The 17,518-nt window shown below is 40.2% G+C and overlaps 1 protein-coding gene and 1 long non-coding RNA gene across 3 annotated transcripts in view; one reads left to right on the top strand and one right to left on the bottom strand.

Moving 5' to 3' along the window:
- Nucleotides 1–17,518, top strand: part of LOC117098922 — a 60,212-nt gene that overhangs the window by 41,203 nt on the left and 1,491 nt on the right. The gene's annotated exons all lie outside the window — the stretch shown is intronic.
- Nucleotides 2,249–17,518, bottom strand: part of NR4A3 (nuclear receptor subfamily 4 group A member 3) — a 43,802-nt gene continuing 28,532 nt past the window's right edge. For both annotated transcript variants that reach the window (XM_033237980.1, XM_033237979.1), the window contains one exon: nt 2,249–5,531. In XM_033237980.1, coding sequence (XP_033093871.1) covers nt 5,284–5,531 — 248 coding nt within the window. In that variant the 3' untranslated portion in view covers nt 2,249–5,283. The remainder of the gene's footprint in view (nt 5,532–17,518) is intronic.

The following is a 17,518-nucleotide window of genomic DNA, read 5'->3' on the forward strand; positions in this document are numbered from 1 at the left end:
CTGTCTTCTCTTCCCCTCAAATCAAGTACCCTTAGAGGCCCAGCATGGGGGATGGCCAACACCACAGGAGGTAATTAGAGAAGGGGCTGATGATCCCTGGGCTCACTGATGGAGCCATGAAATGAGTCAGACAGAGACCGAAAAACTAAAACAGGAAGGACAGTGAACTTGCAATGAAAGCCAAACAAAACAAGCATTGCCCATGTCAGTGTCACAGTGCAACTCAGAGACAACCCTGAGGAAGACTTTGCTGATGCAGTTCATGAAGAATTTTGTTCATGGTGAGGGATGGTAAATAATAGAAGGTGCAAAAACCTTCTTTGAAACTGATGGGATATTCAACTGGTCAGGCAAAGGATGGGCCTTTTTAGAAGAGCGTTCAGAAAAGGTGATAAACTACTTAAGCCTCTTAGATTTTAGTCCTTTCAGTTTTCAGCCTAGCCCTGGAACAAAGGTTTATAAACAGCCTTGTTCATGGAGCAACCTCAGATGCCTCCTGAGATAAAGAAATGGGGAGGCTCTGAAATCAGTGCCTAAGGCAAAAAAACCCCACATAAAACCAAGATTATTCTTGAAAAGCACTTACATCACACTTAAGCTCAAAAGTCAACAATCAAAATAATGGAAAGCAGGATTTGAAGAGACATTTGCACATCCATGTTCACAGCAATATTATTCATAATAGTCAAGAGATGGAAGCAACCCAAATGCCCATTGATGGATTAATGGATAAACAAAATGTAGTATGTAAATACCATGGAATATTATTTAGCCTTAAAAAAGAAGGGAATTCTGGCACGTGATACAACATGGATGGACCTGAGGACATTATGCTAAGTGAAATAAGCCAGTTATAAACATGCAAATACTGTATGGTTTTACTTACATGAGTAGTCAAATGTATAGAGACAGAAGGTAGAATGGTGGTTGCCAGGGGCTGCAGAAGGGGGAATGGGGGGTTGTTTAATGGGTATAGAGTTTCAGTCTTACAAGACGAAAAAAGAGTTCTGGAAATTGCTTGCTCAACAATGTAGATGTACTTAACACTCCCGAACTGTACACTTAAAAAGTTAGTATGGTAGATTTTATGTTATGTGTATTTTACCACAATTTAAAGTCAGAAATTAGTTGCTTGTGTTTATCTTTGCATTTAACCTATAGGAATTCAACCACAGGCAAGTGCCCCTTTATTTAGCCCTGTTCTTCCTGGACCCTCCCCATTCAAACCACACCTTTGTCCTTATTGTCCCTCGAAGAGGGGCTTAACCCTCTCCTATTTATTTTTTATTATAGCCAAGCACTTATATTTGTTTTGTTTTTTATTGATAAAAGCACCTACATTTGAATTTATGTCAGATGGCACTCCACTATAGCTGTCTTTCTTTTCTTACTAATCATAGTTTATGGTTGAGTAGTGAAGGTCCTGTTGAGAAGCAGGAGGAAGTGTTTGGCTCCTAAACCAAACACTTGCATAAAGTATTGTCTGTGACATCTAAGTACTGTGTCTGCACAGTACACAAAAATATATTTATAATTTAATGCTGAACAATATTCCGCTGTATTTATATACCACATTTTGTTTATCCATTCATCTGTACTTAGATGTCACAGACAATACTTTATGCATGAACTGATGAAGTAAGTCATGAGAACTCCTGCACTTTTGAGTCATCAACACACAAAAAGCATATTTGCACTAACTCAGAACACATGATGTTTTGGGTAGAGTTGAATAAGTATTACCCACAAAGAAGGGGTTTCTAAGTAATGTAGTAGTGATGGCTCAAACAAAAAGGCAGAGAGCACTCATCCATCTTGGAGAACTATAACCCTGATTCTTGGAAATGTTGGTTCACAAACTGTATCATATTGTCTTGATACAAAAATGAATCTTTCTTACCTTTAAATAACACTTTTAGCCAACAAATTTTAGCTCCATTTACATTATATACAGTTGAAAGAAAAATGGGAGTTTCACACACTGTGCATGTTTGCATCTCCTCAAAGCACTCAGCAGTGGTTTGCCCCTAGGAAGTAGTCAATAAATGGTTATTGAATTTAGAATGTCCTTCTTTTCAATCAGTAAGGTTTAATATATATCCAATTCAGAAATCCTATTAATTTTTCAGCATTACTAAGCCTTTAAAAATCAATTTTGGGGATGTGCTTAAGAGTTCACAGCAAATACTATTACATAATAGTTAAGAGAAAACTGTTAAATGAAGCATGCTTATTCAATACACCAGTAGCCATTGATAAAATGTAATTTAATTTAATCATTTAAATTTACATTGTTAATGTACAAGAGCATTTCTTTCAAACCACAGGTTAACACACACTAAAGAGCAATGCTGTTAGAGGAGCAGAGAAACTTTGGAAAACTCTGCTGTCTGAAATAAAAGCAAGGCACTCTCCATTAACAGCTGGTGGCTTCCTGATTTCCGCCCACAGAAGGCATGTTCACACTGAGAGAGCTCTCCCACAAGGGGAGGAATCACCTGCTTTAATACATGTTGTCCTCTTCTGTGCTAGTGTGGTCATCCACTCTGTATAAACTTATGTGCAACATTCAGACAAAAAAAAAAGGGGGAGTTGAGTTGATAGATGACTTGGGAGGCTCTCATAGTTGTAATAACTATGGAAGACAGAAGAACATGCTATCATCTTTATTTTTAGCACTCATATCTGGACCTATTACTAAAAAAGCTTCTTCATTCCTTCCAACCACTAGATTATAATGGCTAAAAAGTCTTTTCCTTAAATCTGATGGGTGTAAAAATAAAAAGTAACGGCATTTCTCTAGGGCTCTGTTTTTGTTTTGTTTTGTTCTTCCTTTACAGACATGACAAAAACAAGGATTAACTTTCCAAATACTCATGGTGCACAAGAAGGTTATGTATGCACAGTATTTCTAATTTATTCAAATTCAATTTGAATTTGGTCTGAAGCTATCTTGTATGAAATGTTAGCTTTCCTGATACTTAATAATATTTATTATGTTTGCATATAAGCTCAAAAAATTAATGCAAAAGTATACTTTACTCGTGGTTATCTTCTGGCAAATATTAGTGGTTACGTTTAAAAGCCTGATTTAATATAGATGGAGTAAGTTGAGAAAAAAAAAGACTATGGAAAGGTAAATTAGGTCTTAGTCTTGATTCTGTTACTGTTTGACTTTGATGAACTCTTCACCCTTCAATGGGCCCCAGTTTGCTCCTCTATGAATTTTAGGGGTTGGACTAGTTGACAGGCCAGGCCCCTTCCAAGTCTAACATTTCAAAATTCTAACATTCCAGGTTCTATCATCTTGATATATAAAAATAACAATCTTTCATAAAAGCACACATAAACATAACACATAATCAAATATTAGAATGACTCTTGGAAAAAAAACATATGATTTCCTATCTGGGTTATACTTTGCAGCAGTTAGGCAATTCATTTGGCATTTGTTTGATTGTATAATTTAATGACAATATAAACAGCATAGTTTTGTTATTTTTCCTTTAAAAAGACTAAAGCAAAAATGATTTAAAGCTAACAAAAACTACATCAGTTTGACATTCAAAGTTTGTTTCTTAGCAAAATGGCCAAAGATATTTTGACTTGATACAGAGTATATAATATAAAGACTTTTAGACCTATAAATCTTCAAACATTATTCGAATTTAGCAAAACGTAAGCAAAATTTTAATATCAAAGTGCTAAACAGTACTGCCTTAAAAGTCACTGCAAATGAACCATAAAATAACAGCATGGGAAGTGACATTTATTGTACAAATGGTTAATAAAAAGACACATTATAAATATATATGTAACCTGCTATATTTATATATATATATATATTTGCTTATTTAATTTCTAATTGGTGTATCCAAGTCACTGTGAACACCCCATTTAATTACTCTGTAACTCAGCTTCCAGGAGCTGGTGGTCTTGCAATAAATACAGGCAAAGCTATTACAATATAACGTGCATACAAATGTTTATACAAATAAGGACACTATGCAACAATTATCTCATAGTAATATGGCATTAACAGTAGAAACATACAAAAGGGAGTACGAACACGGAATGTTGAAACGCAGCCGACTAATCCTTCCTAGTACTCACACTCATACTATTTTTTAAATCTTTTCTAGTATTCACATTCATACTATTTTTTAAAAAGATTTGCTTGCTCTCCAAAATTGTCTCCTTAACAAATAACAAAAATTAAATTGTATCTATAAAAATCCTTATTGTCCCTGGTGCTTACCCTATATGACCCAGTTCCTGCTGATTTGAATGTTCTTATCTAGGGATCAAATACTCGACTGACTTATGGAGCTTCTGAATGAATATACCAGTCAGTTGCTATAACTGAAACAAGTTTAGGGAACTCTGGTGGGGTTGATAGAACACAACCAAAACAGTTACATGTAATCCAGTTTATAATCTGATCTGCTTTCAGGATAGCTGGACAGTCAGGGCAGGGATCTAGTTCCATCAGGAATGGCCTAAAAATCTTGGATAGGCCATACCTCAGAAGGGATCTACAGGAAAGGTGAACCCAGCCTCTGCTAGGAATATTAGCATGCGTTATTTGCTAACATGACTGCCTCCTTTTTATTTCCATATAGAGTAAAGGAGAGTTAATAAACAAGACTTAGTAAGACAGCACTTTAAAAAATTGCACTTGTTTATGGAAGCAAACAGCCATTATTGTTTTGCTATGTCTGATTTGTAGGTAATCCTCCATCTTTCACCATTTGTTAAAATAAAGGAAGAAGGAAATTAAAAGGAAGTTTCTGCCTTGTTTGCACCACATATGTACCTTTGATACAGGAAGCGTATTTTCAAGGGACCAATCTTTAAGACACATCCTACCCTGGCAAACAACCCTTGGCTGTTCTTGTTTTTAAATACAAAGCAACTATAATTGTATTCCCCAGAAAGAGTTTTAAAACAGTTATATTATCCTTTTTTTTTTTTTCCTGCTGGGATAGCATTGTCCAAAAGTGCTTTGTTAGCAATTTCTTAGAAAACCCTCATGAACTATACCCCCTCCCACCCTATCCCCCAATGCCTAAATATAAAACACAACCCCAACACAATACTCTGCAAGTTTTCTGGCTTTAGGTTGTAAGGAAAAGAGCCAGAAAAAAAAGTCTTTGCTTTCTACAGGAGCTGTTTTTCCTCTTAAGGAAGGACAGGAAATGATAGGTTTCCAGACCTATCCCTTTGCTGTGTAGCAAGCAGGTGCTAGGAGAAGAGGCGGCTCACTGCTCAGGCTGCTCCTGATTAGAAAGGTAGGGTGTCCAGGAAGAGCTTGTCGATGACGGAAGGTGGAGACACCAAGTCTTCCAGCTTCAGGTAGAAGATGCGCTGGAGGCCCAGGGTGCAGATCTTCCTCAGTTCTACCAGGGCACCCAGGACCTTGGACTCGGTGGGCTCCAGAGCCTGTCCCTTACTCTGGTGGTCTTTTAAACTGCTTGTGATCTTGTTGCATAGCTCCTCGACTCTCTTTGGTTCTTTTAACCCATGTCTTTCTGCAGAGGGATAGAGAAGAGCAAGAAGTTTAGGAGGCAAATACATCTTAAGACACTTTGAATCCCTAATTGAGGTCTGTGTCTCATTCTGCCACTTTGGGTGGCTTCTTAACAATCAAAGTGCCCTCCCTGTTAAAGGTAGCTCATGGCCTTTGGTGTTAAACAACACCAAGGTTTGAATCCCAGTCCCAACACTTACTTGCTGTGCGCCCTAGAGTAAGTCTCTTTACTTCTGAGCACCCATTTCCTTATGAGATGAAGAAAATGATCATACCCAATTCGGGGTTTCTGGGATAGCCAGCTTAGGTAAGTAACACAAGGGAAGCACAGTTCCTGGCACACAGCCACATGGAATGAATGGCAGGGTGGTTATTATTTTGCATACATTGTCCTACTAAGGACTCACAAAGCCCTGTCAGTAGGCAACTGTTTTTCAGAGTGACACAGAAACACATCCAGGCAAATGAATTAATGTTTCTATCTTGACAGACTCACTTAAGGGAGGTGGGGAGGCTGTAACTTCCATTTGCTAATGCAAGGGCTGCTCGAAAAGACCCAACATAGCAAAGTGCATTCCTGTGTTTTCATGCTAACCAGCACTGAGAAGAATTCAGCTTTTCTTTTCCTTGTTTTGTTCCCCCCAACTTGAAACCCCTATTGACATACACCTGGCACTCTGTACAAAATACACATGTCCTCCTGCTGTGGAGATGGAAAAGTCAAAGAGAAGGGGAGGAAGCTCAGAAGGATGTGGTACAGGCATTTTATAATGTATCAAGACACAAATACCAGTATCTTATATTTTACAAAACAATATATAAAATGATCTCCATGTTAAATACTATGATCTATTTTATGTATAAGGTTAAATGAATTTCCCAAAGTCACTCAGCTGCTAAAAGCTGGGATGAGAACCCAGTTTTCTGAGGCAAATATTGGCCTCTTGTGCGATCTTGGCTCACTGCTGCCCTACATCCCCCCCCTCCCCCACAGTTCAAGCAATTCTCCTGCCTCACCCTCCTGAGTAGCTGGGACTACAGGTGGGCACCATCATGCCCAACTAATTTTTCGTATTTTCAGTAGAGATGGGGTTTCGCCATATTGGCCAGGCTGGCCTTGAACTCCTGACCTCAAGTGATCTTCCCACCTTGGCCTCCCAAAGTGTTGGGATTACAGGAATGAGCCACTGTGCTTGGCCTCAGAGCCTCATTTCTAAGGGAAGAGCTTGTCCTCTGTTATCTCAAATTTTTCTTCTCTCAGTACATTTACATGTAAAATCATAATCCTTGAGAGATGGAAGACATCCTGCTAATGGGAAATCAAGCAATAGTTTCTAATTTTTACGAAATTAATTTTTTTTTTTGAGTCATGGTCTTGCTCTGTTGCCTGGGCTGCAGTGCAGTGGTGCAATCATGGTTCACTGTAGTCTGGAACTCCTGGGCTTAAGTGATCCTCCTGCCTCAGCCTCCCAAGTAGCTAGGAGTATAGGCATGCACCACCATACCTGGTTGATTTTTAAATTTTTTTTTTTAGAGGCAGGGCCTCACTATGTTGCCTAGGCTGGTCTTAAACTCCTGGACTCAAGTGATCATCCTGCCTCAGCTTCCCAAAGTGCTGAAATTACAGGCATGATCTACCGTGGCTAGCTCTAAATTAATTTTTTTAAGTTGGAGACATTTTTGTTAGAAAAGTTATTTCCTGCCGGGTGCGGTGGCTAACGCCTGTCACCCCAGGACTTTGGGAGGTCAAGGTGGGCAAATCACGAGGTCAGGAGATTGAGACCATCTTGGCTAACACGGTGAAACCCCATCTCTATGAAAAATACAAAAAATTAGGTGGGCGTGGTGGCGGGCACCTGTAGTCCCAGCTACTCCGGAGGCTGAGGCAGGAGAATGGCGTGAACCCAGGAGGCGGAGCTTGCAGTGAGCCGAGATCGCGCCACTGCACTCCAGCCTGGGCGACAGAACGAGACTCCGTCTCAAAAAAAAAAAAAAAAAAGAAAAGTTATTTCCTTGAAGCAAAAGCCAATCAGAAAAATGAAGAACTATCCAGATACTTTTCTCTTGTCCCAAATAAGAGGCCTGGGAACCAGAAAATTTGCATTATCCTCAGTTTGGCTAGTTGTGTATGATTTGGGGAAGTTCCTCCCTCTTTGGGGCCCTGTAAAAGGAGAAGATTGAACTTAATTATCTGTAAGGCCCCAAAGCTCTGAGTTCTGATGTGTATCTGTCCCTTCCTTCCTTCCTTTCCTTCCTTTCCTTTCCTTCCTTCCTTCCTTCCTTCCTTCCTTCCTTCCTTCCTTCCTTCCTTCCTTCCTTCCTCCCTCCCTCCCTCCCTCCCTCCCTCCTTCCCTCCCTCCGGTCTCTCTCTTTCTTTCTTTCCTTCTCGAGAGAGTCTCACTCTGTCACTCAGACTGTAGTGCAATGGTGAAATCTCAGCTCACTACAACATCCATCTTCTGGGTGCAAAAGATCCTCCTGCCTCAGCGTCCCAATTAGCTGGGATTACAAGTGTGTGCACCACACCTGGCTAATTTTTGTATTTTTAGTAGAGACAGGGTTTCACCATATCAGCCAGACTGGTCTCAAACTCCTGGCCTCAAGTGATCCACCCACCTCGGCCTCCCGAAGTGCTGGGATTACAGGCACGCACTCCTGCACCTGGCCTGATATGTTATAATATCAAAATACAACCATGAAGATTGCCAGCGGCATCTCCGTGGATTGTGAGTTGCAGGCATCTTGTCTCAATGCAATATGCTATAAAGAGAAGGGCACTGGCCCTGGAGTTAGACAGACCTGGGTTCTAGTTCTGGTTCTGTCACTTACTAGCGGGGTGACCTAATTTCTCTAAGACTCAATGTCTTCACAGGAAAATCAGAATTATTGGGTGGCAGATACACAGCCTTTGCTGTATTCTTCCTGTGTGTCTTCAATGTTATGTAATAAATTAAAAGAAAAAGTAAAATGATAATAAAAACCAACTCCATGGACTGTTGTGGCTCAATTAAGATAATGTTATGGAAAAGTGGTCTGTCAACTGTAGAGAGCTATACACGTGGAATAATCAGAACCAAAGACAATGCCTGCCAGTGGGCAAGTGGCTGGCAACTCCTAGGTCTAACAAAAGGCAATTAGTGGCCTAATTTCCAAGCTTTGCAGTGCATCATTTTGCTTTCCCTGAGAAACTATTAGCTAATCAGCCCAGATGCAGATCTGTCTCCTACGGCTTATCTTTACTAAATACATAAGGCTCCATGTTTCAGTCTCAGAAGAAGCACCTGAGAGTGAATTTTAAGAAAATCCGGCATGCAGTGGTGTTCTGCCTAAAGTTTTATTTTTCTCCCCAAAACAAAAGAACACGCTGTAAATTTGGCAATAAATTTCAAGAGCTATAAATCGTCCATAGCCTCTGACCATGTAATCTCACCCTTGGGAATTTATCCAAAGGAAACATTTAACAGAAGAATGAAACTGTATACATGGAGACATTTGGTTCAGTATTATCTATTACCAAGACAAAACAAAACAAAAGCAAACAAAAAAACTGGAAAAAGGCAATGGGCTGAAGAATAGGGGAACTGTTAAGTAAATAATGGTATATGGAAGGGAAGATTCTGGAGACATCAAACAGAACAAATATGAAGGCTGTGAAGCAAAATAAAAAATGTTTACAACATTAAATAAAGAGTAGAATATTAAATACTAAAGCTGTGATTCCATCTACGCAAATATTATTTCTTCATATAAAGAAGGGTGAAAGAAAATATAAACATGAAAATACCTATGGGGTTTGGGGATAACTTTTTCCTTTCTTTTAAAATGTCCAGGTTGTGCTCTTTGTATAATAATGTTAAAATAGAACAAGATGGATTTCGTCCTTTGTGAAGTCCTTGAGTAGTTATAACATGATCAAACATCACCTTGCTGATACTAAATTCAATTAATAGTGAGAAATATCCAATTAGATTCATAACCTAGGGAGAGTCGCCTTTCTCAGAATAAATACCAGTCCATTGACTTAAGCTTTCCCTTCCTTTCAGGGTCTCATGTCTTACATAACATTCAAGATCTCATATTCATCATCAGGATACAGGAACTGAGCAATATGTTGGCTGGATTTGGGGAGGGGGCTAATTGTGGAACCTTGTAACCAGACTTTCTCATGGCCAAACTCCCAGAAGGTACTGCAGAGTCTTCCCTGCTCTCCAACCAGTTGCGACTGCTCAATAACTATGGCAACCATTATTTATTCAGTGAATTCAAGTGGAGATCGATACCTCCTGCCAGCTGGATCAACTCTAGGCCTGGAATTCCTTGAGGAATTCAGAGGCACTCCTGTTAGAAGCCAAAGGCACCTCAACCCTTCTTTGTTGTTTTGAACAGCCACTGGATTTGTAGCTTCTTTACTTTTTCAAAAGGGCTGAGATAATATTCAGTCTCTATGCAAACTACTGCCAGCAGCCAAGAAGATTTTCAAATCACTAGGGAGTCACTAAGTGTCTGGGTCCTTCCCTAGTAATTTGAAATCCCTTAAAACCTAATCACTGACATTTTAGTTAAAGGGATCTCCTTTCTTCTTGTAGCTTGGTAAACATGGCTACGGAGCTGATATACAGAGTTCATAAATTCGGGGGGAAATAAGGCATTTGGACTATCCCCCTTCCTAGAGAATTATACACGGAAGATTTTAGTTTAAGGTCTTTGTCCACCATTAAACAAAACAAACTTCTTAATATTTCTTGCATTTTGGTCTATATAATTTTCATAGAATGCTTCAGTATTTTAACTCTGGCATTATATATTCAAAACTTTAAAACATAACATACAGAAATGGTTAAGTAATTGACTTATATGTCATAATCATTGTATATATAGATTGGAAAGGGTTTGAGTTATTTAGTTCAAATTCCCATCTAAGACAAGAATCTCTACCACAAGTTACCATAAAGAGAGTGTCAGGTAGTGGCTGGACTGGGAGTTAACTATAATATTATGCCTTAACAATACAAATATATTTAATAGCACTTTATGTAACACTCTTTTACTTAGCTTATTTATTTTATCTCACTCTCACAACAATCCTGTGAATTAGGCAGGACAAAGATTATCTTTAACTAACAGGTATGGAGAGTAAGGCTCAATTAAGTAATTTGCCCATAGTCAAAATTAGCAAGGGGCTATTTTCTTTCACTCTAAGTCCAGAGATATTTCTCTTATAACAGGATGCCTTCTATCTCTGGACGTCTCTAGTTGTTAGAAAGTTTCTTCTCGTCCTGAGATGAACTAGCCTTTCTATAACTCTCTCCTATTTTCTGTGCACCAAATTAACTAATTACTTCTTTCAACAACTATTTATTGAGCACCTATTCTGTGGCAAGGAATGTTATAACTACTGGGGTTAGAGATGTGACAGACAGATCACACTCCTAATCCTTGTGTGGTATGAACATCTAAAGACACTGTTGGATTCCTGTGCATTTTAGCTATCCAGGCATAGACATCTCTGCTTAGAGCAAGAGGGAGGGGTTGGGAGGTAGAGGGAACCAGGGAAGAAGGAGTCAGGGAGAGAGAGTGATGGAATGAAATAATAGAGCTACATTTAGGTCTGCGCTCATGTTTTCTCATCTTCACCTGGTTAAGATCTACTCATTCTTTGGATCTCAGATCAAATATTTCTTGAAGGAAGCTTCCCTTTTTACCCCCATTCTAGATCATGTTCTCCTCTGGCATTCTAATCTTTCCCTTTGCAGGACACAACAGTCTGAAATCAGATAGTTACATGATGTTTCTCCTCCCATTAATTGTAAGCACCATGGGGGCATGAACTATATTTGCTTAACATTGTATCTCCAGCACCAAGCCTAGTACATAGGAGACACCCAATAAATACCTGTTAAATGGATACACAGAAGATCAAGGATCTGTGAAAAATGATTATATAAGTACTAAAAGAGTAAGCTGCTAAGAATAAATATACAGCTTGGAAGTTATTAAGAAGCTAACAACAGTAAAGAACTTCACAAAATCTAAAACCTACCATATCAAAGCTTTGGAATTAGATTTCCTGGCTGTAAACCTGAGGTCTACCACTTATTTATTTATTTATTTATTTTTGAGATGGAGTCTCACTCTGTCACCAGGCTGGAGTTCAGTGGTGAAATCTCAGCTCACTGCAACCTCCGCCTCCTGGGTTCAAGCGATTCTCCTGTTTGGCCTCCCAAGTAGCTGGGACTACAGGTGCGTGCCAGCATGCCCAGCTAATTTTTGTACTTTTAGTAGCGACGGGGTTTCACCATGTTGGCCAGGATGGTCTCCATCTCTTGACCTTGTGATCCGCCCGCCTCAGCCTCCCCAAGTGCTGGGATTACAGGCGTGAGCCATCACGCCTGGCCTTGACCATTTATTAACTGGGTGACTTTGGGTCTGTTTCCACAGTTGTAAAATGGTGCTAATAATGGTACCTGCCTTATGGGTTGTTATGAGAAGTAAACGAGTTAGTACATGTCAAGTATTTGGAACCATGCCTAGCATATAGTGAGCACTTAGTGAATATTTGCAAGTATCCTCTCTATCTAAAACTCAAGTCATTACCTTCCCCTTCAAATCACCCACTTCTTTAAGCTTGTCTATTATATTACAGCCTTTCTCATAATCATCTCTAACAATTCCTTCCCTCTGAGCCATCATATTTAATCCATTGTAAGAACTTCTGTTATTATCTCTGTGATGTTCCTTGCATTTATATCTTCCTCTCAATACCCATGGCCTCTGGACCAGGATCTTCAATATCTTTGCTATCTAGATCATTTTAATAGCTCTTGACTGATCTCCATGCTTTCTATATCTGCTGTTAGCTATTCCAGGTACTTCCAAGTTTATTTATTAAGCAACATTAAACAAAATAACACATGTAAAGCCCTTGGCACAGTGCCTGGCACCGAGTATTTTAAAATGGTAGTTATTAATTTCATAGATTGCTAATTGCCAATAGGTTCCCTTGTTCCTTGCTACTTAAGGTGTGGGCCCCAGACCAGCAGCATCAGTGTCACCTGGGAGCTTGCTGGAAATGCAGAATCCGTTTAGGTAGGCCCTGCCCCAGACCTACCTAACCAGAATCTGCAATGCAACAAGATGCCCAGTGATGTGAACGCTGGAGAAACTCTGCTCTAGTCAATCCTAGTACCCATAAGATGCTTGACTCAGTCCACACCTAGTGTTCATCTAGTCTCTGTAAACCCCATTCCCCAAAGCGGGAACTCACTCCTCAAGGCAGCCTATTCCAATTTCAAATGGTTCTTTCTATGAGAAAGTTTTTCTTATATTGAGCTAAAATTTGCCTTCCTATGTATCCGGGGTCCCTAAATGGTATTGGTCCATGGCCTGTTAGGAACTGGGCCACACAACAGGGTGAGCGGCGGGCAAGCAAGTGAAGCTTCGTCTGTATTTACAGCCACTCCCCATTATTTGCATTACCACCTGAGCTCCGCCTCCTGTCAGATGAGTGGCAACATTAGATTCTCATAGGAGTGTGAACCCTGTTGTGAACTGTGCATGTGAGGGATCTAGGTTGCATGCTCCTTATGAGAATCTAATGTGTGGTGATCTGTCACTGTCTCCCATCACCCCCAGATGAGACCATCTAGTTGCAGGAAAATGAGCTCAGGGTTCCCACTGATTCTACATTATGGTGAGTTATAAAATTATTTAATTATATATTACAATCTAATAATAATAGAAATAAAGTGCCCAATAAATGTAATACACTTGAATCATCCCAAAACCATTCCCCCGACCCCAGTCCAAGGAAAAATTGTCTTCCATGAAACCAGTCCCTGGTGCCAAAATAGTTGGGGACTGCTGTTATATGTAGTTCCCAGTTCCGCCTCTTGGGCTTATATGAGAAATGTCAAATTCTCTTCCTCATGGCAGGGAGTAGGGGATAAAGAAAGGGATGATAGTAACCATCAGGAGCCCCACCAAGGGGAAAAGTAACTCCCCTTTCTGAGCAGGTGTTAGGGCAAAGGTTAACTTGGTGACAACAATGCAGTTCCAGCCAAAGGGGAAGGAAAGGTGGGCCCCTGGAGAGAGAGGTATGTGTAGTTCAAACACCAACAAACAGGACTCCCCACTCTGAGCTCTACCCCTTTTTCTGGGAATTCACCTTATTGCTACCACTCATGTCATATACAACATCCTTTACTGATGGGCAGTCCCAGAGACATTGAGCCCACGCTGGTCAGGAAGCCACAAGTCAGTCAGCAGTCTGTGGTGAGGCTGATTTAAATGGTACTTTTCAGTCTGACTGTCTTTGATTTGGTAGAGTATGTGTCTGTCTCTCTCTGCAGTAAGACCACGGACTCTGAGGGTAAGGGAATGTGTGTCTGGTGCACAGTAGATGCTCAATAAGTATTTACTGAATTAATCTGAATCAAAGAAGGCAATTTTCAAGAATTCATACTTTTCTCATGACTGTGGTAGGCTAAAAATTATTAATTCAGATTTTTCTAATTTGGGAGACTTCCTGATACTCACAATTGGCCCATTCATTCAATGAATATTTGTCATATGCCAGATACTTGTAAATGGTAAAGTAATTTTAAAGATACTAATAAGACTCTCCGTGTCCTTAAGAACCCCACAGTCTAGCTGGTAAAGAAAGACACAAAGAAATTCCTTAATACAATGTGTATATTCAATTGCAGGGATGCATGAACACTTTTATGGATTCCTAGAGAGGAAGACAGCTGGCTCTTCATAGAAGTGTGTAAAACAAATAATATAATAATAATAACAATGAAGGTTTGTCTAATTTTTTTTCTGCATAGTACACATTAGTTCGTTCAATCTTTATAAGAAACCTGCAAGTAGACATCTTCTAGAAAGAAGGAAACTGAGATTCAGAGAGGGTAACGAACTTATCCAAGATTGCAAAGACAGCACATTTCAGGGTGAAGACCTGAACTCAGATCTCCGGTCTCTAAATCCTGTGGCCTCTCCCCTCTCCCACTTTTTTGTTTTTAACTATTTTGCCCTGCTAAGTTTTACACTTAGTTTTCCTTGCAATGTAGCTGACGGCTTTATTTGATGCAAAAGCAGGAGTAACCAGGTAACCATTTACAGTGAGCACTGGAGCTCTGGAAAGACAGATGGTGGAGGGTGTGGCATGGTCAGCCACCTGTCTAGTCCTGCTGTGTCACTGTTTCATACTTTCTGCCCTGGTTCTGCCCTCCTTCCTCCTTCTCAGTCTTAGAGGTCATGTTTCAATAAGACCAGGAAAAAGACTACAGTCAGAAGAGAAAGGAGTCATTTTCTCACTTGACAGATGACCTGAGTAGGGAAAAGAAAGTCATGGGGAACAACAAAATGGCATTTGAGCACTTGAGATTCCCTCTGCCATCTGCTTCAAAACTACCTTTCCAATCTTATTTCCCCTATTTCTCTACAGGAAAAGCATTGTGCTCTGAGGTTAGGTAATCACCTCAGGCCAGAAGGTAAATATCACATAGAATGAGTTTTATCCCTGAAAATCCTTTAACTTTCCCAAAAGCACAAGACATGCTCTCAGCACTCATCACCAGAGGCAGAGAAACCATGACTTCCAGTGGATTCATATCTTCTCTGTCATGCTCATTCCAGGACATACAGTCATCGAATGCAATAGCCTGCGCTCTTAATTTTTCTCCTCTTTCTACTTGGATCATATATGTGATTTTAATATATGCACAATGCAGCTCCACTGTAATTGTTTTAACCCTAAACTGTACTAAGGCATTCACCTGCCATGCCCTTGCGGTTCTCTTTCCTTCATCTGGAATGTTCTTTATGTCTTCTCATGTCTAGATGCTACCTCTTTGAGAAGTCATTCATGACCAACACTTCTACCTTCCTTCACCTCAAAAAAGTTAGCAGTAATCTGGACTTAGCCCGCACTACCTCTGTGCCTTTTCAGGACCTGAGCACTAATCGCTACACATCAAGTTAATATATCATAATCTATGACTTCCTAGTAGACTACCTACTTCTTGACAGCCGAATGCATGCCTGCCTCATCTTTGCATCCCTAGAGACTGTCACAATGCTTGGTACATAGTAGGCCCTTATGCTTATTTAATGAGTGGATATTTATAAAATGGTAATTCCACACTAACTTTGTTTGGCAGGGGGGCTTCTTGTTTATGAAACATTATTAACTGCAACCAGATATCAACTCATTGGTATCCCATCAGATTCAAAGCACTTGCATTACTTCAGAGATGCAGCACTGGCAAAGGGTAATGGTTGGGGTAGATAAACAGGGAACCTGAAAAACGTTTGAAAACCAACCACTGTGGGGAACCCCCTATTTACTGCAGGAAAGGAGAATGATCTGAATGAAACCATTTCCTGCCCCACTTCACCGCCTAGTTTTTCATGAGGGGGTACAGAGAGAGGAGGAGGACAAAGGAAAAAAGAATCAGAAAAACAAAAAAGCCATGTTTGTGCAAACCACCAATACTGTCCAGATTCTTAATACTTTTCCTGGAAGCAAGCCTAGTTAAACTTCTAAGATGCCATTTCCTTTTCATGAGCTCTCCTCTATGGTTTAAGAAAAGACAATTTGGGGATGAATTCTGTAATGTAAATAGCCCAGCTGTTACTCCACAATCACCCTTTATGATCAACGAAGCTTATTCAGAAGTCAAGATCCATGGCAGCTCATATTCAAATGAAAATTAATATCCACAGCAATGCACACTGTTTCCCAAGCATTGCCTTTTCTGCCATTTCCTGATATTTTCACACTTATCAAACCCACTTTCAACCAGTAAGTCACAAACAGTGTTGTAAGGTACAGAAATGAGAGAAGAGGGCTTATTTTTGTTGTGGGCTAAAACCACAGCAGGAATGAGGCAGGAAAGGGAGCTACCCGTTCGGGAAGGCCCAAAGACACCACTGTAGTTCACTTGGCCTATTATAAGTGCTCGTTATGTGCAGCTTAATTAGTTTAATATCACTATCCTCCTTTAAGCCTCTCTCTCAAGCATCCAAGGAGACTGTCACCAAACATACTGCCTTCTAAAGCCACCACCTGTTTCCTCATGCCACTGAGTTTGATGCTTCCAAGGGGCAGGGGAAGGCATATGCCTAACTTGGACTCTGTCACTATCACTCCAAGGGGGACCATAGGTGAATTCAGAGTTGCCTATCCTGAATCCAGTTTGGTTACATCACCAAGTGAATTTTCTGTAATTCTCACTGCTGCCCTATGAAATAGACATGGTTATCCCCATTTTACAAATGGGGAAACTGAATTTCAGAGAACTGAAATGTGTTTCCCAATAGCACCTATTTATTAAACACAGGACTGAAGATTAAAATCTGGGCGTGCTCAATTCCAAAGTCCATGCTATTTCTGCCATGCCAAACTGCCTCCTCCCCCGGCCAATCTCCACATAAATGGGCAGTGGGCTGAGCAGCTGTAACTGCAGGGCACAGAACAAATGGAATGCAGAAAAAGGACCAGCACCACCCTTCTCCTAATTTCTACTCTATATTCTCTGTACTGAACTGCCCAGTCTCTCCAGGTTGGGTCTTCCTGGCACCCACACATCCTGGCCTCTTAGATATTTGTCAATTTCCATTTAAAAAGTGAAACAAAGATATGGCCTTTCAGGGATGGGCCATCCTCTTGAATCACGGCTTTCACACCTGGACTGACCTTTTTCCTCTTAGATTCTTTCTCACTCTAATCTGTGCCCAAAATGCACTGACAGGGTAAATCTTTCTAAAATGCAAACCTGACCATCAGGCTCCTTTGGACAAAACCTGTGGATCCTCGTTGTACTCAAGATAAACTCTGCTCCCCTCACCTAGGTGTGGAAGGTTCTTCATGTCTCGCCTCACCCTGACCTATCAGAACAGTCACATCTCCTGCCACTCCAATTTTCAGTTGTTTCCTTTCTGAAACTTAGCCGTATTTTCAATGGCTTTTGGCAAATGTTTATT

The sequence above is a fragment of the Trachypithecus francoisi genome, unplaced genomic scaffold (assembly GCF_009764315.1).
Source record: "Trachypithecus francoisi isolate TF-2019V2 unplaced genomic scaffold, Tfra_2.0 Lachesis_group16, whole genome shotgun sequence".
In the NCBI taxonomy this organism is placed as follows: Eukaryota; Metazoa; Chordata; class Mammalia; order Primates; family Cercopithecidae; genus Trachypithecus; species Trachypithecus francoisi.